The sequence below is a fragment of the Dermacentor silvarum genome, chromosome 1 (assembly GCF_013339745.2).
Source record: "Dermacentor silvarum isolate Dsil-2018 chromosome 1, BIME_Dsil_1.4, whole genome shotgun sequence".
Lineage (NCBI taxonomy): Eukaryota > Metazoa > Arthropoda > Arachnida > Ixodida > Ixodidae > Dermacentor > Dermacentor silvarum.
Window position 1 is genome coordinate 176,648,141 of NC_051154.1, and position 26,736 is coordinate 176,674,876.

Sequence of the window (26,736 nt, forward strand, 5' to 3'; positions counted from 1 at the left end):
TAGTAAGCAGTATGGAGGGGCTTTATTTTCGCCTCCGCCCATCCGTCAAAATGGCCAGCTTGCCTGCGGTGACCCGAATACTGGGCATGCTAAACGCTGCGAGATAACGCTCGCAATGCACACTGCTTGGATAGTTCTCACAGGGGATCGAGGGCCAGGTGGCTAGTGAGGAGGTTGGAGAGGCTTCACACAATGGCTCCTAGACAATTGCAAGTAGACAACATCACATCGCATCATGACGTAGAGCCAGCGAAGGCAGAGCTTAGCCCCGATCACTCAGCGAACGAGTTGAGGAGAAAAAGCTTGGCTAGGGAGGAGGGTAACTTGTAATCCTGCGTAGCTCTCTTAATATGAGACGCTTCACTTAAATTGTGACGCGAATGTTTTACTGTAGCTGTACCCTACGCGTCTATAAAATTTGCCTAAACCGTTTCAGGAACCTTTTAATGAGACATGCTCAACAATAACTTAGCAGCTGTGTCACATAATTAGTATTTTTCTGTGACAAAATAATATTCTTGAATTATGAATTAATGGTTGCAGGTGGCCAGCATTATTGTTTATTTTACCAACTCTAAAAAACGCAACTTTTTTACCAGTACATTTACGCTTTATTTTTAGCCGTTTTATTTCTTAATTCACAATTACCTGCACCACATGGTATATGTGGCTAGTCATAAAGCGAAACAGAGACATAGGAAAAAAATGTGAGGACACCTAAGTACTTATGGGTTGTGAATGTGAAAGCATTAATGTCCAATTGGAGTTATGAACTCCCCGCGGTCAAGCGAGCGCGTTGAGGTGCTTGGCGCGTTTTGATTTGGCCTTACCGAGGTGCAGTTAGAACTCAGGTGAGAGCTTGTGCGGACAAGGAACGTGTGGATAACAAGCAACCAGAGATTGTCTGCATACAGCATTTAGGCACTGTTTCTGCTATTCCCTCTCCCCTTACACAATACCTGGCATGCCAGCGCAGCAGCATGTGTTCCGATTTGCCCGCTCTGCTCCTTCAAGGTGCGCTCATGACGTGGCGTCGCAGCCAATGGGAGTTTAGGTGCTGTTTCGCTGCTACAGACGCTGCTGGATTTTTCGCTCAGTGGTTGCATCAAAAAATTTGTTGGCAACTAAATTGAACTTGAAAATCATGTTTTGTAGCACACTTGATTGGCAATCAGGAACATCCCCAAGTAGTCATTTCCATTTGGCAATGACATGTGTAAGAATAAGTTCTTAAAATCACTAGAACAGCACTGCATTTTCGACATATTAACATTGTGTACTGTTGCAACAAGGAAAATGAGAAGACAAAAGGTAACACTCCCTATGTATCAAAATCTTTTCAAAGCATAGGCAGTTTCCCTGAGTTACTGTACACACAAGGGAGTCCATAATGAGCTGGTTTTTATAGAAGTGATGCTGGGATAAACATAGTGATTCGGCACGAACCTGGCAGCTCTATTCTGTACACGTCCAAGCGTAGCACACAAATTCGCAAAGTGAGGGTTTCAAATCATGAATGCATTAGAGCAATAAAGCAGCTATTGTAGTGTCAGTGATGCTTCACTAAAATTATTTATAAATTTCAGCATTTTGCTAACTTTCATGGACATATTCAACGAGTCTATTTTATGTAAAGTTAGCTGAAAAGCAGACACTAAACATTTATAGTTTGAAACTTTTGTCACCTTAACATTATCAACATTGTATGCTGCTAAAGATGGAGTGCGCTTGTGCATAATTGGTATATGTAGACACTTAGAGATGTTCAAGTGCACTCCACTTTACGCACCACTGATTAATGCAGTGCATGTGCATAAGAGACAGTCTTAACCCTGTAGTAGGTTATGCAGTTACCAGTGTAGAATTTTATATAGTTATTCTATGTGTGATGTAATTTTTGTAAACCATACAAAGCAAATGCCCTAGGACTGAGCATGGGGGACACCAGATTACACAGGAATTTATTTGTTTATTTTGCAACAAGGGTGTTCATTCAAGAAGTGCCTACACAAAGCCTAATCAGAAGTCTTAGCTGAAAACAGTGAGCACAAGCCAATTCCATCAACATCTTCCTCTTTTTCTGTATTAATAGTGTGCCTGCTGGCACCGATATTCTTAACTACAATCTACCTAACGATACTGCCGGCTGCCTTTTGGAAGTCCTGGCAAGAGTGGTTACACAATATGACAAGAATGCATACTTTCCCTTAAAGGAAGTAAGAATAAAAGCACAATAAACCAAGTAAACATTTCCAAGCACACGTCATGAACAGTAGCGACAGAGTGGCGTAGATATGGTTACATTTTCTGTTAAAAAGACAGAGGAGGGCTCAGGACACCAAACATAAAAGAAAAAGAAAACAAACTGCATTTATAAGTGCACCTGCTCTGCAGATAAGGATTTGGGAGTGGTGGAGTTGACCACAATTTGCTGAAGGACGTTCAGTTCGCTTATTGTTTTAGGGAAATGATTGAAATGAAATGAGAATAAGCTATTTCTTTGCCCCTGCTCTCTCTTTCCTTTCATCACTGCAACAAAACTTGTTCAGGCCTTGTGCAGCACTTGTACAATTGACAATGTTTTGGCTACTGATGAGCAACCATTATCACTTTTCATTTTTGCTGATCAGCTAGTGAATGTGCTCCACTCACCTAATCAAGCCCTTTCAATATATTTAACAAAGGTATAATACACATTGTGGTGCCATTATCATCAGCCTATTTCTATGTTCATTGAGGATGAAGGCCTCTCCCTGTGATCTCCAATTACTTCCGTCTTGTGCTAGCCGATTCCTACTTGCGCCTGTAAATTTCCTAATTTCATCACCCTACCTAGTTTTCTGTTGTCGTCGACTGTGCTTCCCTTCCCCTGGCATCGATTCTACAACTCTAATGGTCCACGGGTTATCCACCCTACACACTACATGGTCTGCCCAGCTCATTTTTTTTCTTAATATCAATTAGAATATTGGCTATCCCCATTTGCTCTCTGATCCCCACACAGCTCTCTACCCATCTCTTAACATTTACGCCTAACATTTTTCGTTCCATTGCTATATGCACAGTTCTTAACATGTTCTCGAGCGTCTTTATTAACCTCCAAGTCTCTGCCCCATATGTTAGCACCGGTAGAATACAATGATTGTACAGTTTTCTTTTCAGCGACAGTGGTAAACTCCCAGTCAGGATTTGGTAATGCCTGCCATATGCACTCCAAGGCCGCTATTTTGTAGCGATGCCTTTAAAGTAATAATGCCTTTTCGCGCTTTGTCAGTGGTCAGAGCGACGGTCCGCTCACGATATCAACGTTGATAACGCGAGCAGACCGTGGCTCTGACCACTGACAAAGCGCGATAAGCACGAAAAGGCATTATTACTTTAAAGGCATCGCTACAAAATACCGGCCCAACCCATTTCTATTCTTCTGCAAATTTCCTTCTCATAATCAGGGTCCCCTGCGAGTAATTGACCTAGATAAACATACTCCTTTACAGACTCTAGAGGCTGACTGGCGATCCTGAATTCTTGTTCCCTTGTCAGGTTATTGAACGTTATCTTTGTCTTCTGCATATAAATCTTCAACCCCACTCTTACACTTTCTTGGTTGAGGTCCTCAATCATTTGTTGTAATTCGTCCCCATTGTTGCTGAATAGGACAATGTCATCTGCAAATCGGAGGTTGCTGAGATATTCGCCGTTTATCCTCACTCCTAAACCTTCCCTGTCTAATAGCTTGAATACTTCTAAGCATGCAGTGAATAGCATTGGAGATCGTCTCCTTGCCTGACCCCCTGACCCCTTTCTTGACAGGTAACTTTCTACTTTTCTTGTGGAGAACCAAGGTAGCTGTGGAATCTTTGTAGATATTTCCGAAGATATTCACGTATGCCTCCTATACTCTTTGATTACACAATGCCACTATGACTGCTGGTATCTCTACTGAATCAAGTGCTTTTTCATAGTCTATGAAAGCCATATAGAGAGGTTGATTGCACTCCGCAGATTTCTCAATTACCTGATTGATGACATGGATGTGAACCATTCTACAACATCCCTTCCTAAAGCCAGCCTGTTCTCATGGTTGACTGAAGTCATGTGTTGCCCTGATTCTATTGGAAATTATCTTGGTGAATATTTCATACAATAATGAAAGCAAGCTAATGGGCCCATAATTCTTGAATGTGTCCCTTCTTAGGGATTAGTATAATGTTGGCATTCTTCCAGCTCTCTGGTACACTTGAAGTAGTGAGGCATTGCGTATAAAGTGCTGCAAACTTTTCAGCATGATGCCATTATAATGCCAAAATATTACAAAGGAGTGACAAGATGGAGCAAAGAGGGGCATTGCAGAGCCCCTCTAAATTTGAGTTTATTGTGTGTGCATGTTTATCATTGATGAAGAAGCAGAATGTGCTGTTCTTAATGGCTTCATTGCAATGTACTTGAGAAAATATGGTGGACCATGCAAATTGAAACTCAGTGATAACAAACATTAGGTACACTAGCTCCCATATAGTGGACAGGGGAACTGAAAATTACATTTCAGATGGCCTATGGTGCAATGTAGTAGCAGTTATCTACAATGGCCAGCAATGTCAGACAGGTGTATACTGTTTGTAAGAAGCCTTTGCCATGTTCAGAAATGATAAATTACTGGTTTGTCAAGGTTACCATTAATTTATCTTGCATTTGAGTGCGGGGATTTTCTCAGCGCAATGAAAACTGCAAAAGTATCTGTCATTTTTAAAGGGGGCGGCCAACATGTACCAGCAAATTATAGGCCGATTTCAGTATTCCCTGTGTTTTCCAGAGGTCTGGAAAAAGCCATTGCTTCAAGAATAAGTTTTTTAACAAACATAAGGTACTATCCGAGTCACAATTTGGTTTCAGAACAGATAAATCTACAGAAACAGCGTTATTAACAATGAAGAAAATTATTTTGAACAATATTAATGAGAACTTGTATACAGTTGGCCTTTTCCTTGATTTTAGTAAGGCTTTTGACTGCTTAAATCATATGATTCTTGTTAACAAACTTAAAATGTACGGAATCTGTGGTAAACCACTCACATTGCTTGAAGGATATCTCCAAATCAGAAGCCAGTCGGTGTCTTTAGATAATGAACTTTCATCCCTTTTGCCTATCAGTTGTGGTGTCCCACAAGGGAGCGTATTGGGACCCCTTTTGTTCAATACGTACATAATTGATATTGCAAGTACAGATCCTTCCATTGATTTTGTGATATACACGGATGATAGCACACTACTTCTTTCAGGCCCTAATCTTAAATTAAAAATTAAATTATGGGGTTTTACGTGCCAAAACCAGTTCTGATTATGAGGCACGCCGTAGTGGGGGACTCCGGAAATTTGGACCACCTGGGGTTCTTTAACGTGCACCTAAATCTAAGTACACGGGTGTTTTCGCATTTCGCCCCCATCGAAATGCGGCCGCCGTGGCCGGGATTCGATCCCGCGACCTCGTGCTCAGCAGCCCAACACCATAGCTACTGAGCAACCACGGCGGGTAGGCCCTAATCTTAACGATTTAATGGTGAAATGTAATGACCTACTAATTAAATTGTCTAGGTGGTCAAGGATGAATAACTTAAAAATAAATCCTACAAAGTCCAAGGCTATAATATTTCGCGCAAGAAACAAACCGATAATACAGCACTGCATGCTTCACTTTGAAGATCACCAAATAGACATAGTATAAGTGCACAAGATTCTTGGAGTATATTTTTCATGTTATTTAAACTGGGATGCCCACACTGACCTTGTCTGCAAGGAACTCTCCACCAGTCTGCGGGGCTCTGTCACGATACTTTACCTTTGAAATGTAAATTACAAGTTTATTACGCACTTTTTTTTTTCTCACCTTAACTACTGCAGTTTAGTATGGGCCACAATGACCAAAACAAACATAAATAAAGTTCTTGTATTGCAAAACAAAATTGTTCGAATAATCGCCAATGTTGATAATACAACTACCTCCGAGTATGCCTTTGAAGCACATAACATTGTCAGAGTCAATCATTTGTATAACTTTAAGTTGTTACAAAAAATGTATTTTTCGACGGCATCCATTGCCCATTTTTATTCTACTCTGGCATCCTTGGACATGCGTCGTGCTAACATACACACAAGAACTACTAATACATGGAATATACCACGTTTTCGCACTAATTATAAATTACAAATGTCTTATAACCTGCCCCATGTTCTAAACACGTGTAAATATACAATAGGATATACCAAAGCTGAGCTGCGGAAATATTTTGCTGAAATGCGATTTTATGTCCTCGCTTGTAGATGCTGCATGTTATGCTTTATTATTACTGTTATTATTTCTGAACATATGTATGACCATTTCAGCGTTTCGATTTTTTATTTTATTGTCCGAATTTTGTGCAAAGATTATTAGACTCTGTATGCATAAATGGTGAATGTTCTCTTTATTGAATGTGACTATTGTATGTGTGTTTTGTTGAATATTTCCTGTACCACTCGTGTGCTACTGCTTGTAGGAGTTTTCTGGACACAGTCAAGCTGTGCAGGCAGCTTTTTGCCAGAAAACCCTCCAGTTGAACGTGGAAAATAAACTTATTATGCAGGCAAGAACCCACAAAGAGTCGCCAGTGGCTAAGTAAATTTTACACTAAATGACACAGCCATTGACAGTTTAATACTATTTTGTGGTTTCATCTGGCAGGTCACTTGAAGGTTATAAACGGGCCTTAGAGACTGCCCTGCAAAATGCCAGAGGTCATGAATGGTTGCCTGCAGCTGTAAGTTTACAAAATGAAAGTTTCTAAGCCAGGATATTGTAGAGGCCACGTTCTGACCCCATGACCAGAAGCCATCCCAAATTTTTTTACAATTTGAAGCATCAATGCACAGACTATGTCAGTGACAAAATTCATGACCTCCAAGAAACAATGAACCGTGTTCTTGGATCTCGAATCTCTGCAGCTGATATGGCAAAGCTTCTCTTTAAAGGGACACTAAGGGAATATATTAAGTCGAGCTAGATTGCAACATTAAGCTTCTGTAATAACAAATTTTTGATTCGCATGCGAAATAGAGCTTTCGCGAGAAAAATTATGAACATGTAAAATCAGAGTAGTGCCAACTGTCGCAGAGTATGGTACGTACCTCCTCCTTGTGACGCATGGCGTGACGTTGGGGCACAGGGCGGTTGATGCCGCCCACCATCCGGTAGACGAGATATGTTCAAACACTACAAGCGAAGGGCGGGCAGCAGAACATAGAACGAGCCAAGACGGGAGGCTCGAGGAACGCTGCCGACACGAGTTGAGAGAGTGGCCGATTCGCAGATACGAGAGGCAGAGGTGGCGACGTGGAGATTATCTCATGGCCTCAATTTTGGTGTGAGCAATTCAAATTGAGCAGCGGCAGCAGGATGTTCGGTGGCAGTTTTCTTCACAACAAAGTCATATATTGGGCCCCAGAAAACGATGATAGACTTCTAGAGAGATAAGCTAGTAGATGAACTCAATATTTTCCTTTAGTGATCCGTTTAAGCTTCGGAGAGGAAAATATTAAGTAGAGCTAGATTGAAACAATAAGCTTCTGTAAGCAAGAAAATGACGAAAATATAAAACAAGTGGTGCCACCTGTCATGGAGTATGGTACGTACCTCTCTTGTGACGCATAAGCAACTGTAAGCAATAGGAGTCCCTAAAGCACGTTCTGATAAGGCATTTTATTCGCACATGAAGTATCACCTTAATGCCCTTGGCAGTGCAACTTATGCCACTCTCAGCAGAAAGGTCATGCAGTCAGATAAGAGTACTGACGGTACGCTAGCACTTTTAATGCAATATCCTTATAGTGCAACTCATTTTGGACGGCACCCATTTTGTAGGTATCCGTCTGACGAAAAATATGGGCCCATCCCGAAGACAGTGCAGTCTAACACAGCATCTCAAAGCGCTAGTTGTCCGAGAGAAGAATGCAAGGCACTGGCGTGCATTTTGTTTAAAGCTTACCTTGAGCACACACCTTTGGTAGGATACATAAGCATTTACCATGATTTACCTTTTGGCACAGCACACAAGCAGCAGCAGCAATCTTTGAACAGCAAGACCTGATATGCAACACATTGGTTTTAGATTATAGTGGCTTTGGGAACTTTTCTTTATAAACTTGCACAACTCAGGTACCCGTCTGGCATCATTTTACCATCCGAAGACTCCCAATGGGAGTTTGGAGACCGACAAGCGAGATAATTTTATGAAAATAATTTATTTTTCGTAAAACTTGGTGAAACGATAGTAAAATCATAAAACGAGCCCAGATTTGTAAACATTAGAGAAAATTTAGGAGAGTTTGCAGGTGTGTAATTGAATTAGACCTACCACTTTCACTGCCACAGCCAATCTAGGCATGGGGCTGGGAGACTGTCATTACGAGGATCACAATGAAAATACACTGAAGCGAAACACTACTGGTGCTACGGTGAAGTATCTGTCAAGACCTTATATGCATTTATGCGATGGAAAAATGTTGGTTATTAGCAGAGAATGACAAGGTTTCTCTGTAAATTTTTTACTTTACCTGCAGCTCCAGTACGTTACTAGTATATATTGAATCTCAAAGTAGCCACACGTGTCCAGGCCATCCATATTCATAAATGTTCTCAAAACTTATTAGGCTCAGTTTTTGGATCCTTTAGCATGCAATGTAATTTTTGTTTATCTATAACCTATCAAGTCATCTAAATACCGACTGCCGTGGTGGCGTAGAGGCTTTGGTGTTGCGTTGCTAAGCTCGAGGGCATGGGATCAAAACCCGGCCACTGCGATCGCATTTCAATGGGGCCAAATAGCAAAAACGCCCATGTACCATGCATTGGGTGCATGATGAAGAACCCCAGATACTCAAAAGTAATCAGGCATCCCCCACTACATAGTGCCTCATAATCATATGGTTTTGGCACATAAAACCCCAGAATTTACCATTTACCAGCCAGTCCTTGGTCTTTACGGCTTATCTGGCTAACAAAGACTGCTCCCAGTAAGACAGACATTTCTGGTATTCCAGAACTGTCATTTCCTAGGGGTGAGAAGTACTCTGAATTTCGAATATGAATCAAATAATCACTGCTATTCAATTGATATTTGATTAGAGAATTTACTACTTCATATTCTCAAATATTCATTTTTGTTTAATATTGGAGCCTCGAGTGAGAAAAAACAGCATGCGAGGACTGTTCCAAATGATTCTGTTGTAGGACTGCTGCACACACACACACACCAGTTCCCGAGTGAGCGCACAAGGCAGATAACTTAAAACCAGTAATGCCTCGCTTTTAGGCAGTATACAAATTTTTTGTTTTATTATTTCGCCAGTCTCACCACGTTAGCATCTTAACACAATGTGTACTGTTGTAGTATCTACACTTCTCTCCTTCAACAACACTTTACATGCACCTGGTGACATGTTCCGTTGTTTCATTACTGCCTTTGTTATGGTGCCAGAGATAAACAAAAGCAGTTGTTACTGACGAGTTCATCAGTTGTCTGGACATCCAAATGCAAATGGTACCATGTATGTCAAATGTATGTGAGCCTAATTTTTTTCACCACATGGGCTCCACACAAACTTCACATTTCACTTCGTTTAAAATTGAAAAAATATTCAATATTCAATTCAACATTTGGAAGTCATTTTTCTCATTGTATTTAATTTCGATGTTTCACTATTTGAACACCCCTATAATTTACCAATCCAGCTTACATTAGTGACAAATTTTAATCATATTTTTTGTCAACCCAGTATAAATGCACTACGAAATCTCAATTTCTCAAGATCACATATAATTGCATCACCTTTATATGCAACTAGTCCAAATGTGTCCTAAAGCAGCGTGGCTTCACATGTGAAGCTGGAAACATATATCATGGAACCCTGAGGTGATGGTGGTCTCGTGGTAACCTACAACACTAATGCATGCACTCGCACCATGACCATACCACTGAAAGCTCAGTCCATTAAGCACTCAACAGGATGTGTGGGGATGTAAGCTGAAAAGGACCCCTGCATTCTGAGAGAAGCGACAGCAGAGGACAAGGCTTTTCCATATTTGAATGCGAAGCAAAGAATGAAGAAGTCTGGCACCTCGAGTGTACACCACTAAGCAACATATCATACTTTGTCTACTATGGCCACCGCGTGAAATTTATCACATGTTAGCCCCAATTTTGTTTGATCAGTGAACACCGAATCGAATTGTACAAAATTCAAACCATTTCAAAAAGTTTCAAACATTCACATCTCCTACATTTAAGTGTAGGGATGAAACATAGCTACGTATCAGATGACAATGGGCAACACAATAATGCACATGAGCAACTAATAGAATTGGTATTTTCCATGTTCTAAAATCAAGAATATTTATCAAGCTGCAATTTGCACAGGCAACCACTGCAGTGTCCATGAACTTCTGCTGCTGCATTGTAATAGGGATGGAATACAAAACATTATGTATTCATGCAGAAATTCAGTGCACATCAACACTTAGCATACAAAACAGCCCTTTATTATCCCCCCCCCCTTTTTTTTTTGTTTTCTGTTTGAGAAAAAGAAAAATTTCCAAAAGACTGCAATAATATATAGTTATAGCAGTCTTTTTTATGGAATGCTCACTCGTGATATGGGGTAGTAGGCATTAACTTAACATTTATTTGCAAATTTAAACACACGAATGATTGCACAAGTTTTAGTCGCATGGAACCCAGCAAATTCACATTTGCCAAGAAATGGGATAGAGACTGGATGTTGTACAGTGCCATTTTCCAGACCTACCGTCATAAGCACCAAACTTTTACAGCAGGGTTATGACGATGGTCCACCTAGATTTTGCGCCAATTTTTCTCGAACTCGCAAGCAAGTTACCGAGCCAACTTTAAATATACAGCCAAACTGGCATAGACTAGCAGGCAAACATGTTATGTGTCTGAAGTTGACAAGCAGCACTCAAAGTAAAGCAGTAATCAGTGCTCCTAGCACAACTTCCAGCAAAAACTTTGTGCAGTCATTTCTTGGTACGTGTCTGCAAAAAACGAAAAATCTCTAGGATGCACTTGAGCAGCAGCAGCAGCCTTCAAAAACCATGCACACATGGTGTGCATGCTGCATACCATGCACTCAAACATTAAACAATTTTGCATGCAAAGGAAAAAGCAACCACCACTCATTGTCAGCAGAACATAAAATATTTGTCACTACATAAAATACTTATAAAATACAAAGAACTACACAAAACACTTAGAGCCAAACAGAGTTGAGATCAGAACACAGGTGAGGAGTGGGGAACAAATTGTAGCACTTGTCCCCCCCCCCCCCCATCCCCTCTCCTCGCCTTGGTCTGTGTTCACTTTCAAACTTTCCATTCCAGCCAGGAACAACTGACATTAAAGTGGGACAGGCACACTAGGGAGATTGCTGGGGGAAGCCTCTTCCCAGCAGTAGTATGACAAGGCTGCCAACAGTGCACAAAGAAATTACTGCCATCTTTTCAGAGCAGCAATATTCACTTTAACCACATGGCAATTACAAAAATTCATGGTAGAGGTGTCCACCGTTGCAGGTATCATGCCTTTTCATTTTTTTTTAAGTACCACTGCTACTACATATTGCAAAACATCCACTCAGAAATTAAGAAACGGGCAGAAATGAATAAGCATATGGCACGAAATACTTGTCATAATTTTGTCTTTATAATTTTTGCAAATGGGGAAGAGAAGCTACAGCCAGCAAGAGCAATAGCAAAATAATTTTTTTACAAGGTATTCAAGGTGTTTCATCATCACTGTCAGTGATCACAACTGTTCCCTTCTTAAAACGTCTGCGAACCACCACATCATCGTCATCATCACCGGTACTTGATTCGGAGGCATTCTTTTCATCCTCCGATGATGACACAACATGAATAGAAGCCTGGCTTGAATGAGCACCTAAAGTTTGTTGCACCTTCAGGGGTGTCACATCCTCTTTAGCATATTCTACAGACTTTGCAAGGGCCTCCTGGAAGGGACTTGGTGGCACCTTTTGGCATGATGATGGTGAAAATCGCTGTGGTGAGCCTACAAAAAATGGTGCAATTCGCTTGGGAGGAGTAGACAATGGTGTACTTTGAAGCCTTTGCTGGCTGACAGATGGCCTGGCAGGAGATGAAGCACTGCTTGCTGCCATTCTGGGCAAAAGATTTTGCGGTGTGCCAATATCTTTTTGTGGAGTTCTTGTATCACTGTCACCTTCCTTTTGCAGGACAGATGGAGAAAGCTGAAAGTGCTTTGCCTCTATCTGAATAAAGGATGAATGGCTGGGGGAATTCCACAAACGCTTCTTGAGATGTCTCTTTCCATGTTCAGCGGTGTGCAAATATTTGCTATGGGTGTCCTTATTGAGCTCCCCGCTGCCTCCATCATCACTAAACAAGGATCTACATGCTGACTTTTGAGCACCTTTGTCAAAACTTCCTTGTAGAGTGGCCTTGCTAGTGGGGTTGTCTTCCATTTCTTCTAAAAAGGAAGGCAATTTGCTTTGTTCCAATGTGCTGTGTTTGTCTTGCACTCCGAGCATCAACTCTGCAGGCGATTCATGCAGTTCTTGAAATGAACGGTCAGCCATTAGATCTTGTTGATCCTTGATGAGTGGTTCCTTACCCGCCTGTTCCATATTCACAATTTGCACGTCACACTCCGCATCATTTCCAAGCTGATCTTCAGCCTTTGCAAAAACTCTGTCGTCAGCTGTGCTCAAAGCAAGAAAAGGTTGCTTCTCCATCTTGGAACTTGCAGTGCTGTCCACTTCTTCCAAAGAGTCTGACAACTCCTCATCTGTGTCTATCACAATAGAATCCATATCTTCGCTAGGAGGAAAGAGCTCTTCCTCAGAATCATCAACTATGATGCTACCATCGTTTTCTGATGTCTGGACAGTCATGTTAGCTAATGACTTGTTAAGCGAATCGACACCATCAATGTGGACATCATCATCAATCACCACCAAAGCCTTGTTCCACTTGGATGACATACCCTCATCTCGGTCCTTAGGCACACCAGGCAAGAGATTACGCTTAGGTGACCTTGCTCGTTGCTCTGTTGGTCGAGCTTTCACAGCATTATTGATGGGCACAGTGTAGGATTCCTTGTTTTGAATCTCATCCAGTGCCATGTCACTTTCCACTGTGATCATATGTTGTGCCATCCTGGCACGCTCCTTTACACGCTCGATTTCTCCAGGCACGAATTCATCTTCTGCATCTTCCCGAGATTCTTCGGAGAACATAAGGTCATGATGACTGACACCAAAGATGTTCTTCCTTTGCAAAAGGGCAATGTGATCTTGAAGGGCAGGGTTAGTGTCTTTGTTCCATGAGTGCATCTGAGAAAGCTGAACCTGTGTGCCAGAGTGGTTGGGGTTTTCAAGAGAAAAAAGCTCCCTCAACTCTTGTTTTGTGAAATAGCGCATGGGGTCCCTTTGCTTCCCAGTTGTCTGCTTTATGATAGAATCTTTAAATATCTGGCGGCGATAGATTTTTTCTTCCACTGTGCTGCATGTTATCAAGCGATAAACCACAACATTCTTTTGTTGCCCTATGCGATAAGCACGGTCGACAGCTTGAGCATCCGTGGCTGGGTTCCAGGATGGGTCATAAATAATGACCCTGTCAGCAGAAGTCAAAGTTAGCCCAACACCTCCAACCTGAGTGGTAAGTAGAAAGACATCAGCATTGTCCTTGCTTTGAAACTGTGTGACAATACGGTCACGTTCACAGAGTTTGCTGATTGTACCATCAAGTCGAGTAACTCTAAAGCTCCTGTTAGTGAGAATTCGATGAATAATGTCTAAGATCTTTCTTGACTGAGAGAAAAGAAGCGTGCGATGACCTTCAGCTTTGAGAATTGTCAAAAGCTGTAGAACAAACGTCATCTTTCCAGACTCTTCAAGCAGATCATTATCTGATACATTACCAATGGACACTGACGTTCCTTCTTCCCTTTCAAGAAATTTTTCAATTTCTTCTCTGGTCATGTCGTCATACATACCCATTTGAACACATGCTTGCTTTGAAAGAAGTCTCGGATGATCACAAATTTTTTTAAGTACAGTGAGTTGCACAAGGGGCGACTTCTTGGTCATGAGAATATTGGCTACTTCATCAGACTCAAGGAACTCCCGATATATTTTCTTTTGTAGCTCAGACAGGTATATCCAGATGACAAGGTCATTTTTCGTTGAAGTGAATGCTAGCTTAGGGCGCAAAGAAGCCTTGCCACCTTCGCTGTTCTCTTTGTTCTCAAGCACATCTTTCTTTGTCCTCCTCAAAAAGTATGGCTTTATCAAGCACCGTAGCTGTTCTGCTATCGCAACGCCTAGAAGTTTCTCTCCTGTAGTGGCATCTTTTTCACGTGATCTGTTGATAGGAGTCTCATATTGACGCTTAAATGTAGCCAATGAGCCCACAAGTGCACCTTGATGTGTGAAGTTGAACAGTGCCCACAGTTCTTGAAGATTGTTCTGGATGGCTGTACCCGTGAGCACAAGCCGGTGCTTAGCTGGAATCTCATAGATGGCTTTTGTTGTTTTCGTCTGGTTTTTGATCTTGTGGCCTTCATCAAGAATCAGATAGCACCATACAAACTGTTGGCCATTTTGGGTACAAAATGCTTCATAGCTTGTCTGTGCCATGCCATAGCTTGTCAAGAGGACACCACCACGTCGCTGGACCCTGGCCAGGTTTCTCTCTCGCTCTTTCTTGGACCCCGAGTGGTATTCATACACACTGATGCCTGGAGCCCACGCTTCGAATTCTTTCTTCCAGTTGGCAATTAGGGACACAGGCATAATGAGTAAGACACTCTTTATCATTTCGCTGTCAAACATGCCTGAAAGAAAGGCAACAACTTGAATAGTTTTGCCCAAGCCCATGTCGTCACCCAGAACACCACCACGTTTCTTTAGGTGCAACTCCCACATCCAGAGCAAGCCAGCTCTTTGGTATGCGTAAAGCTTTCGTTCAATGGCTTGATAAAGGAAAAAACCATTGCCGATTTCAACCATGTCACTGTCACAATCTTCTTGGTCTTCCTCGCTCTTCAAAAACTCTCGCATTTTCTCCATTTTGGCGTGCAGGCGGTCGTCAGCCTGGCACTCAACAGCTCTTTCAAAAGCCTGTAATGCTCCACGGACATTCCCTTCCTTCAGAAGCCTCTTGCCTGAAAGAGTTGATAAGAAAACGTTTCAATGAAAAACAATTTTAAAGGCTCTATCTATTCTCACAGCAGCCAAAAGAATTTCTGTCTATAATTTCTCACGGCAGTCACCTCCCATTGGCTGCCCAAGAGGATGCGGTGAACTGTCGGTAGAATAGAAACGCGTCTTTAGCCATGAGCCGAGATCACGCCCAGCTCTGAAAAAAGCCCCTTGTACGCTCTTTTTCATTTGTTGGCCGGCCCACAGCACTTCACGCCTGATAATTCAGCCGCTATCACTATACCGGGTGTTTCAGCGAACACTTTCAAAAATTTTTGAAGGTTGCCTGTGGCAGATAGCACAATTCTAGTTCACTCGAAGAAGCAGACATTACTTGCACAAAAAATTGAAATGCATTATCGACTAATGAACAAAATTTCAATAATTAAGTTTTTAACTAATTACCTTATGGGGGCCATATTGCAATTTACAAATTCAAGCCAAGGAGTTTGCAAGGCGGATCCACTTAGAACGAATTCTCAGGATGAAACCTGTTTTCAAGATATTAATTCCCTAACTTTATGGAGAAATACATTGGCGTTCCAGTTACTCTTTTGCTTCAATGCATAAAACAAAGTTTTGTTAAGAAAGTAACTGGGACTTTTTGAAAGTGTTCACTGAAACATCCTGTATCACGAGTGCCTTTGGCTGCCACAGGAAATTATGGACAGAAATTCTTTCAAGGTTCTAACTGCAACTTTTGCAACTGGTGTTGCAGAAGTCTGTTGCCAGACCCAAGGGTCTACAAAACTGATAAATGGAGGCCTCAGGAGAGTACCCGAGATAAAGCGGAGAGCGCAGGATCTACAGGGCACCCAAGGGGCAATGGGGAGGGTATAAAGCTGGAACTAGGGAGGTCCGCGGGCTGGGGCTACTGAGGCCAGAGCACGCCGGGGGGCAATCGCATACAATATACACCACAGGTATGTGGAGGATTCGGCAAGCCCCTAACCCACAGACAAGTCCAGGTTCCAGCTTTGGTTGGCCCTTTGATGTCCAGGAGGCACCAAAGGGGCAGTTTTTTTTTTTTTTTTATATTGATAATTGTGAAAAAATACAAGATTTTTCCTTAGGTGCTTGCCTTCATCTGCAAAAATTATGGCACTTAAATTAGCATAAGTAATACATAAAAATGCCTCATTTTGCCCCAACTGTGGGGCAAAATGAGACATCCCCCCAAAAAAATAATTCCTTGCTTGCAAATGAGGCTCTTGTAGACCCGTGGGCTCCCGAACGCAGGCGTCACGGGCACATTTGTTGCAACTTGCATACCAAGCACTGCCAGTGCCCTTTGGTGCAGGTCTTGTGGATGGCAGAACACAGTTTGTTCATAATGCAAAAAGGTAAGGCGTACAAACACGGACACAAGAGAAGTGGACAACACGAACGCCGACTATCAACTGAAGGAAGCATAGAGGCGAAAAAAGAAAGACACAAAACTCATCTGCACATGCTCTGGAATGATAGCACCACATGTCAATCGGGTACACATGCCGGTCTACGTGAGAGATAACTATTAAGGCATTTGATCTCTTCCTTATGTAAGGTAATCGAAAGTTGACTCACGCACGCACTTCCACCATTATTGATATGCTAAGCCTCGACCATAAGACTCGTATCTTCATTCTTATGCCTGTACAATATCGCGCATTCATCTAACTCGGGCGTGCAGTTACAATCTAGGCAGTCGTGGCAATGTAAGGAAAGATTAGAAGGCGATCCACCGGTTAACGACCTTTAATATTCCATTAGTCTCCAATTACCTTACATAAAGAAGAGATCAAATGCCTTAACAGTTACCTCTCATGTAGACCAGCACGTGTACCCAATTGACACGCGGTGCTACCATTCCAGAGCATGCACAGATGAGTTTTCTTTCTTTTTTTACCTCTGTGCTTCCTTCAGCTGATAGTCGGCGTTCGTGTTGCCCACTTCTGTTCTCTTGGGTCCCTGTCTGCACGCCTTACCTTTTTGCATTATGAATCCTTACCAACTAGCTCAGCTTTCTGTCGTTCCAATTTGTTCATGTGCTTGTTAACTGAATAGGTGTTGTTGCATTTCGTTTTTTTTTTTTTTTTTAGCCTTCTTTAATTTCTATTTTCCTGGGTGAGCGAAACTTCAGAACTTCTGGCAGCCTTAATGTGCCCACCTCTGCATTATTTGCTTTAGCTTTTATTATTGTTGGCACTATAGAAATTTCTTGGCAGCTTTTATCACTTTCGGCTCAACGTGCTTTTCCGAACGCCTCTACGGCGTACGAAAAACTTGTCTCGCAGTTCAAATAAAGCGGGTCCGCTGATGGACGTTCAAGTGCTTATTGCAAGCTATTTTCGGCGAAAGCAGCACTCGCTTGTATGCCTAGACCGTCCTAGACAAGAAGACGGCAATTACATAAAGCGGCAACCAGCAATTAATGAGCACCATAAAAAAAATTATATCAGTGCTCATGAAGGCCTGCATGTCGCATTTTTTCCGTCTTAAAGAAAAAAAATAAATTATGGGGTTTTACGTGCCAAAACGATCTGATTATGAGGCACGCCGTAGTGGGGGACCACCTGGGGTTCTTTAAAGTGCACCTGGGGTTCTTTAAAGTGCACCTCTGGTGCAACTCTGGCCAGCCCCAGTCTGAACCTAAATCTAAGTACACCAGTGTTTTCGCATTTCGCCCGCATCGAAATACGGCCGCCGTGGCCGGGATTCGATCCCGGGACCTCGTGCTCAGCAGCCCAACACCATAGCCACTGAGCAACCACGGTTGGTATCTTAAAGAAAAGCATAAACTTTCTTTGACTGAGAACACTATCGAAACTGTGGTCAACTCGCTCGAAAAAAATTGAGCTTATTTCTCGGCCTATCGCAGGCACTCGGACCGTGTAAGCTATCTTTCGCGCAACAGTGACAAGCGACGCGATGGAGATGGCTGCCGCGTCCACTCGTCGCCTACACAAGTCGAACCCCACGCGAGCGACTACTATGAGCGACGTCTCCACGGTGTTGCCGGTATCTCTTATGTCAACTGCCCTATCACCATAGTTTCCTAGTCGAGCAAAGTGGATATGTAGGCACACCTGTAGGCAAAATACCACGCCACTTAGATCGCAGTTACAATATAGGGAGCGGTAAGTTCAAAATGACGCGTTATGCCCCATGTCTCACTTTTCTCCGCCCTTGCCCCAAATCCGCAAATTCTCACTTCTCTCGCGGTCTGGTAGAGGAGACTGGCTTGCACCGGCAGCTCGATTTACGCACTTATACAACGCCAGTCAGGTTCTTCAGACGAGTAATGCGACGTCTGGGACAGTGTACGCGACGAAAAAAGCGCCCCAGGACTTCGGCAACACCAGTCGGAACCTAGCCAAAATGTCTATGTTCCTTACCTTCAGACTTGTGGAGCTTGAAAAGCGAGGGCTTGTTTTCTTCCGTGTCTGTTTCGCCAGCCGAAGCCATGATGCAGCAGTACAAGGCGGCAATGTCAGCGAGATTTTGCTGCACAAACTCTGGCCAGCATATCTCCTACAGTGTGCGTTTTCAGACTAGCACAAAAGACGTAAGCAATTCACACCAACCGCCACAAACAACACGCGCCGGCGCGGGTCCGCGCTTGCGCGCGCCTTTCGCCGCTAGGTGAAGGCAGTGAAGGCGATAGCGATGATGGCTTTGTACCTTGCAATAGGGTAACAGACCAATAACAGACATAGAGTTTCATATTACTATAACTTAATTAGAAACTCTATGTTTTTTATTTAGAAACTCTATGGTAACAGATAACGAATCGCTTTTTGACCCCAAACCACTGCGACAAAGCCAACAAATTTTAAATGGCTAATTAATACGGCGAAACTATACACAACTCTATTACCATTAGTTCGTATGCGTCGTCTCTTGATTATGGTTGATTCAGCACACACTGAAAAAAAGTTTACACCGAGCGGGCTCGCAGAGTAAAAGAAAGGAAATGCGGAGAAGACAGCTGACGGCAAGCAAGCAAGCAAGACAGTTTTGAGGCAACAACAACAACAACAACAGCTGACAACGTCACAGATGACGATTGTTGTATTAACATCGTCCTTTTATATGCGCGAAAGCTGCATTGCAGCGTTATATTATATTTGCTAGCGTTATAATAATCTTTTCTCATAAGTATTTTGACAGAATTTGTCGCGTATCTGTCGATCTTGCTGCTCTTGTTCGCGACCGCTTGCCTCGTTCATCCCTAGCGCTCGGATTTTTTCTTTCGTTTATGAAAAAGCTCAGATTTATTTTCTCGCGTATTTGCTGTCAATGATTGCTTACAAGCTAGCTGGTTTTGATGTCATCGTGCACGTTGGCACTAACAACACTGTTGACAATGTCAGCGTGTGCATCGCCAAGTAACGCCAGCTCGCTCAGGGGATCATTGAAAGGAAACCCATGGTGCATGTAGCTTTTTCTGCCATTCTTCCTCGGGGGCAGAATCAGTACTACCCATGGGAAGCTCAGACCTCTTGGTTGAATGACGGCTACATAAAGGTTAATGCTGCCCTGATGCAGTACTGCCAAGAGTGTGGCTTCGCTTTCTTCGGTGGTCTCGTGGACGACTGGCCTAGCTACCTGAGCAGAGATGGTGTCCACCCGAGCCGCTGTGGTAACTAAGTGCTGGCAGACTACCTGTACCAGGAGGCCTGCACCCTGTCCATCCATCTGAAGAGAAGGCACATCCAGCTGTGCTACAAGGAGACCCAGGTACCTTCTTCATGGACCGGCTGGACTTGGCAGGACAGCATCCCTGCCATCTCCGAGGCTAACTTTCCCCCACCTGGTTTGCATATTTTCATTTCTTCTCAAGCAGCAAGTGGACCTTCCACAGCACCAGCTCCTGTCTGGAAGCCAGCACTGCTTCCTTGCAGAGGCACGACACCAACCAGCCGACCAGAACCCTTCAAGGTGCTGGCTTTTCACTTGTTGGCGGTGTCCGTGTCCGTTGCAAGGGTAGCAAGGCTTGGTGGACCTGGGACAGCCTGCCTTCCCCTGGCACAAGTGTTCCGAGCAGGGGAAAAGCCGAGGGGAGGTCTGATGAGCCAATGATCCCTGGTCGAGGTGCAAGCACCACTTGTGTCAGAACTAGGAGAGCCACACAGGAGTATGAGAGTGCTCCTGTTGTGTGCTCTTCTGTGGGAGGAGAGGGCAGTGCTCGAGAAGCAGCTGTGCCTGAGGCTGTCTCCCAGTGTGGTGACAGTGAGTGGAAACTGGCAGTATCGAAGAGGCAGTGGTGGAAAGCTGCAGCACTGCACAAGCAAGAATGGAGTTGTGACCTGGCTGCAGACAGGGAAGGCAAAGTTCTTGCTGTACGTGACAGCTGCCAAGTTCTTGAAGTTCGCTTCACCTTTGACAGTAGTTGTAAGCCAGAAACAGACAAGCATTGACAGTGGAAAGTCTGAGTCTGCTTCTTCTACTGTCTCTGATAGCAAGCTTGAAGGACAAGCCAGTGCCTCTCGGGATGCCATTTGTGATAGTTTTGGCAAGGTGCAGCATGTGGCTAGCAGGCAGAATAAAGACTGCTTGGTAGTTGCTACAGCTGAGTGCAGACCTGTCATAAATGGCGTTCTAAATGAGGTCACTGTCTGCAAATGCTGTAGGCCAGGAACAATGCAAGATGGAGGGTAGCACAGAGGCTGGTGACCTTAACAAAGCTGACAAGTTGGTGACCTCACAACACCATGCGACATAGGTGTTGTGAGGCTGCTTTGACATCCAGCTGCAGGCCTGCCAGTTCTGATGCCCAGGCTGTTCGTGAAGGAGCTGGTGCCAACACAACCAGAGTTCCTAACCCTGTGAATGTGTTACTGATAACTTTGTTTTAGGCAAAGATTTGATGAGTGGTGCAGGGAGGATAAGCACATAGTCACAGTAAGTAAGTCTCACAGAAGTCCATTTTCAACAGAATCTAAAGAGTTTGAGTGTATTAGGATTTCGTATTGCTATGTTCATGGTCGTGCCATAAAACCAAGGGGCACAGGAAAGCGACCCACGCAAGCATACAATGGTACTGGTTGTGAAATGGCAGTATCGGTAAGCCTGTGCAAATCGCCTACTCTGCACTATATAATAACCAAGCAGCAAACTAAGCATAATCACGCAACGAAGTATGATGACTTGTATCCTCAAAGCAGGCTTCTGAACGATGCAGAGAAGACAGAATTCTTTGATTTTGCGAAATGTAATATTGGCCCAAAGCATTTAAAAAATTTGGTCGGACAGATAACAGGCAAGAAGTTAACTACGAAAGATGTTAACAATTACAAGCAAAGGTTTTTTATTCCTATTCGCAATGAGCGGGCTCACGGAGAAGTTGTTTTAGAAAAAATAGACACCTTGTTAGCAAATAATCCAAACTGGGTGATTCACTATGAAAAGAATCAAACTAATAACCTGCAGTTTGTGCTGCTTCAGACAACGCACATGCGTGAGATTTTGGAAAAGTATCCAGAGATTTTATTTATTGACAGAACATATAAAGTAAATATTGATGGCCATGTCTTGTACTCTATTTTAAATAGATTGAAGACAGTGGAGGTCGTGGGAGACCTGTGTGTTATGCGTTTTTACGAAATGAAACGACTGAAATTGTGCAGGCTATGTTCGCCAAGTTCACAGATTTTAACCCGTTTGTTGTGTCGGCTTGCAGAGTAGTCATGATAGATATGAACGAGCTACGTAGTTTGACCAAGATTCTTCCTAATTCTGAAATTTTGTTGTGTACATGGCATGTGCTGGCACTGCTTTCAGTAAATGAGAAAGCTAAACTCCAGCGTGATCAGTTACTTCTTCTATTAAAAAAATATGTTTATTCCTTTACTGTGCAGGACTGCTTAGACAGGCTTGCTGAGCTCGAAGCTATGGCTTCTAAAGATGTTATTTCTTATTACGTGCAGAACTGGCACTCCTGTAAAGAAATGTGGGTACATGCATATCGGCAAAAACTTCCTACTTTTGGTAATAACACGAATAATCGCATTGAGTGTCACAATAAAAAGATTAAAAGTTCTCACTTCAAGCATGCATTTGGTTCAAGCAATAGAGGCACTAAAATTTTCTAAGTTTAAGGAAATGAAGCTGAACCTAAATGTAAGTGATGCCAGTGAGCCATTTCAGCTAGCCTTGTCCCGTAATTGTACTTCTGAGGCCACAAGTAAAGTACTTGAGCAGCATGAACGGCTTAAAGAAGTAGGTTATCTGGTCACTTCCACTGCTAATTTTTATGTAGTGGCTTCAGCAAGTTCTGAGCACAGTGTTTCATTATGCCTGACGCGTTGCATGTGTGCTTTTTATAATCGGTACAGTTTGCCTTGTGCGCACATTTTAGCAGCTCGCCATTTTGCCCAGCAAGACCTTTTTGACAAAGCATGCATACTGGACAGGTGGTGCAAAGATCATTTCCTGAGCGATACCTGCATGGCCTCTAGTGCCACACCAGTAGTGACAAGCAGCATTCAGCTGCCGCCATCTGTGAAGCTGGACACTGCACAAGAAAAGTATTCTAACACCTACAAGACACTTTGTGAAATGCCCAAGACTGTTGCTGATGTATTAGCTAATTGTGGTGAGAAGGAGCTAATGGAAAACTCTGCATCATGCAAGGCATTCTTCAGGAACTTAACCACCTTTCCTAGTAATCAAATTACAGTTAGCTTACAAGGTACACCTGCTCCATTACCCCAAATGACTGCTACAAGCAGTTGCAGGCATGCAAATAGTACAAAGCTTGTACCTTTGGTGAAAGCAAGAACAGGACGGCCAAAGAAAGCCAAAGCTGTTAAGCGCAAGTTTTTGTCATCGCAAAAGAATATAGTAGGCCTTGCAATGGTAACAGCAGAAATGTTAAACGTCTGCAAATGCTACTTTCTTTCAGATGCCGATTTAAATGCTTTAGTAGAGGGCACCTCAATATAGGACAGCGTAATTAATGTAGCACAATACTTCATGAAAAATTTCCTCATTGGGATGGCTTTCAAGATGTGCTTCTTGGCCAGAGTTTACTGTATACTCAAGTAAAAAGCTCTTTCATTCAACTCTTGCATGTCCAAAACCCCGATCACTGGCTTACAGTAAGCAATGTTGACGCAGATGAAAACACAGTCTTTGTATATGACTCAATTGAGCAAGATACTCCTTCTGATGCCATCGGACAAATCTGTCATATGCTAAAATTAGTCGCCAACGCTGACCATTCGCACTAAAGGGGCACAAAATTAGTGCAACACGCTTGACTGTGGCTTGTTTGCAATTGCGAATATGTATTATGTAGCATCAGATAGGAGTGTAGAAAATTTAAACCTTAATCAGAGTATGCTGCGCAGACATTTGCTGAAATGCATACAAAAAGGCAACGTGGAAGATTTTCCACTCACAAGCTCTCTCACTGTTCGTGTGCAGCCAAAAGATTGCATTTACGAGTTGCATTGTGTGTGCAGGCAACTGCTATATGATGGAGTAGTACTGGACATTTCTAGTGGATATTGTTCAAGAGGATTTCACAGAGCATTCCTTGGCCCTTTAGCAGATAAATTGGATAACAAAGTAATTGTGTGCTCTAAGTCATTTTTGGCTACTGCCAAGGAAAATATCCCTACTCAAAGTACATAGCATTCTTCTCTTTGTACAGTTATACAGTGAAACCTGAGTACAGCAAACCAGACCAGCATAAACTGAATTATCCTCTATATTGCACACACAAAACTTGCTGACTGATACACATGTCAAACACTTGCTCAGCTTTTTTTTTTTTTTTTTTTTTTTTTTTTTTTTTTTCGAGCCTAAATGCGAGAATACTCGGAAGCATGCCAGCAGTGTACAACAAGCAAGATCCAATCGAGTCACCATTTTTAGCGACTGGCAAGCTGTTCAAGGCACAAGTAAAAATTGCTGTCTACTATGCATAGTTTTGTTTACAAAAAAGCAGGTGCCTTTGGCTTAATTTTTCCACTGAAGACAAAAACTGTGTGGAACAAACACAATACAAAAGTTTCATTTTGTTCATAATGAAACTTTTGCGCACACAACACGAAACCACAACGAAGAAGTACACAAGGACTAGCGCAGAGATGAGGGTACATAGAGAAAGAGCCCGAAAAACTAGAAATGAACTGCATTAAAACGGATAGGCGGGCTAGTTGGTTTGGCATCATAATGAAACTTTTGCGCACACAACACGAAACCACAACGAAGAAGTACACAAGGACTAGCGCAGTGATGAGGGTACATAGAGAAAGAGCCCGAAAAACTAGAAATGAACTGCATTAAAACGGATAGGCGGGCTAGTTGGTTTGGCATCATAATGAAACTTTTGCGCACACAACACGAAACCACAACGAAGAAGTACACAAGTACTGCGCTACACAAGGATGCGCTACACAAGGACTAGCGCAGTACACAAGTACTGCGCTAGTCCTTGTGTACTTCTTCGTTGTGGTTTCGTGTTGTGTGCGCAAAAGTTTCATTATGATGCCAAACCAACTAGCCCGCCTATCCGTTTTAATGCAGTTCATTTTGTTATAGTTGAGTTTGGATTTAATGAGTTACCTAATATAGTGAACTATTTTTAGTGCATAGGCCTGCTTGTTCTAATCAGGTTTCAGTGTATCCACAAGCTACCAGTAAACACTGACACAACCCGGTGATGTGAAACTTTTTTTTTATTGTTCTAGTCAGTTTTCAGTTCTAGTCAACTCTACTGGCAAAGAAGGGCAACATTTCATCGTGAAGGTAGCTGAAACTTTTTTTTTTTTTATTGTTCTAGTCAGTTTTCAGTTCTAGTCAACTCTACTGGCAAAGAAGGGCAACATTTCATCGTGAAGGTAGCAGAACTAGTTCTAGTCAACTCGTTTCTGGCCAAGAATTGCCACATTCATCATGAAGGAAGCAGAGTAGGGCATCATTTCATCGAGAAGGCAGAACTAGTTCTAGTCAACTCTACCCAAACTAACCTAACCCCGGTGGCAATTTACAATTTATTTTTACACTTCAATGCTGTTAAGAGGTTTATTTGTTCATTAGCAATGCACTAACATAGTTCCATTGGTAGTTGTTAAACTACTTTATGGTTGCCTGTGGCATCGGGATTGTTAAGGCTCAACTATATAGTTCCCAACATATTTTTGGTCGGTTATTTGATTTGGCATGGGCAGACTTCAGCATCTAAAGAGCGTCACCTCCAGCATTGCATTTTTCTTGACACCGCCAGCTGGCGCCGACAATCCCTCGGGAACTTGTTTCTTGTGGGCTTTAATGTGGGCAGGTTCACTTTGTATTATTCAATTTGCAAACCTGATCATTCTGTTTTTAAGTAGTGCAAGTATTTTGGATATTCAAGTATGTTACAAAATTTGCTTTCCATCGGTCTGGTACAGCTTTAGCAACCAAAATCTGTACTTACATTGCCCACATTACTTTCCTGTTGCTGCAAATCTCTCGGTGGAGCCTGACCGCTCCAGAGCGCATTCTCGGGTGGCGGATAGAGAAAAGTCTTGTCATGAAGCTGTACTAAGCAGCTTTGTACAAGACGGGCACTTGTGTCCGCGGACCAACAGGCTAGGAAAATGCTACACAGCAGCACTCAGGTTGTCACAGTGACATGTTCATATTTGAGTGCAAGTTGCAGATTCTTTTTAATCCTTTGTACTTCACTATTGCTTCTTTTTTTTCTCTTTTGTACAGGTCCACTAGATGTACCAGCTGCGTGCATTCACTACCATCAAGTCATCAGGAGTGTGGGTACCTCTATGTAAATTGTACACTATTGTCTAAGATGGAAAATCAGACTTGTATAGTTTGCTGTAATGGTTCTGCCAATAAAAGTTTGGTTATGAATCTTTATTTTCTTGAAAAGCTGGCATTGTATATTTATATATACAATGCCCTCAACATTGCCTTTGACAGAAGAAAGCCCTCGACAGAAGTAACACATCGCGAAATCAAACGAATGCATGCACAGTGTGCTTGTGCTTAAGGTGAATGTAAGCATTTGCTACCGCTCCGCTCAAGATTAAGTCTCAAAGCGTGAAATTCGGTCATATCGTGCGACATCATAAAAAATTTGTCAAACTTTACCTCACTGCCCAAGCATTGCGGTAAAGCCCGCGGCAAAAGTAGGGCTGCATGAAATCGCATGAATGCACAGGTGGCGCTCTTGCGCGTGATGTGAAGTGAAAACATTCTCTGCCGCTCTGCACTAGTATGCATTTCAATGTGTTTTTTTTTCGAGCAGACCATGTGATGTCGTTACAACTCCGTCAAACTTCACAACACTATGCAAGCGTTACCATAAATCTTGCAGCAGAAGTAGCTAAGGCTTTAGTAAGTTTAATAAATACATTGGCAGCGCTCAAGTGCAGTCGGTGAATGCAAACATTCATTCTCTCTTTGCACAAAAGTCTGTGCATAGCTGTTTGAAATGAAAGTATTGCTGTGCAG

The 26,736-nt window shown here is 42.6% G+C and overlaps 2 protein-coding genes across 2 annotated transcripts; one reads left to right on the forward strand and one right to left on the reverse strand.

Annotated features, from left to right (window-relative positions):
* Nucleotides 1-8,992: 8,992 nt before the first annotated feature.
* Nucleotides 8,993-18,923, reverse strand: LOC119436442 (DNA excision repair protein ERCC-6-like). Its single transcript, XM_037703290.2, has 2 exons — nt 18,666-18,923; nt 8,993-15,251 (listed from the first exon to the last, which is right to left on the reverse strand). Exons 1-2 carry the CDS (start codon nt 18,733-18,735, stop codon nt 11,821-11,823), a joined length of 3,501 nt encoding a protein of 1,166 aa, XP_037559218.1. The 5' UTR covers nt 18,736-18,923; the 3' UTR covers nt 8,993-11,820.
* A 3,129-nt stretch (nt 18,924-22,052) lies between these two features.
* Nucleotides 22,053-26,130, forward strand: LOC125940988 (uncharacterized). Its single transcript, XM_049657840.1, has 2 exons — nt 22,053-25,029; nt 25,122-26,130. The coding sequence occupies exon 1, from the start codon at nt 22,177-22,179 to the stop codon at nt 23,215-23,217; it is 1,041 nt and encodes a 346-aa protein (XP_049513797.1). The 5' UTR covers nt 22,053-22,176; the 3' UTR covers nt 23,218-25,029; nt 25,122-26,130.
* The last annotated feature ends 606 nt before the right edge of the window (nt 26,131-26,736 follow it).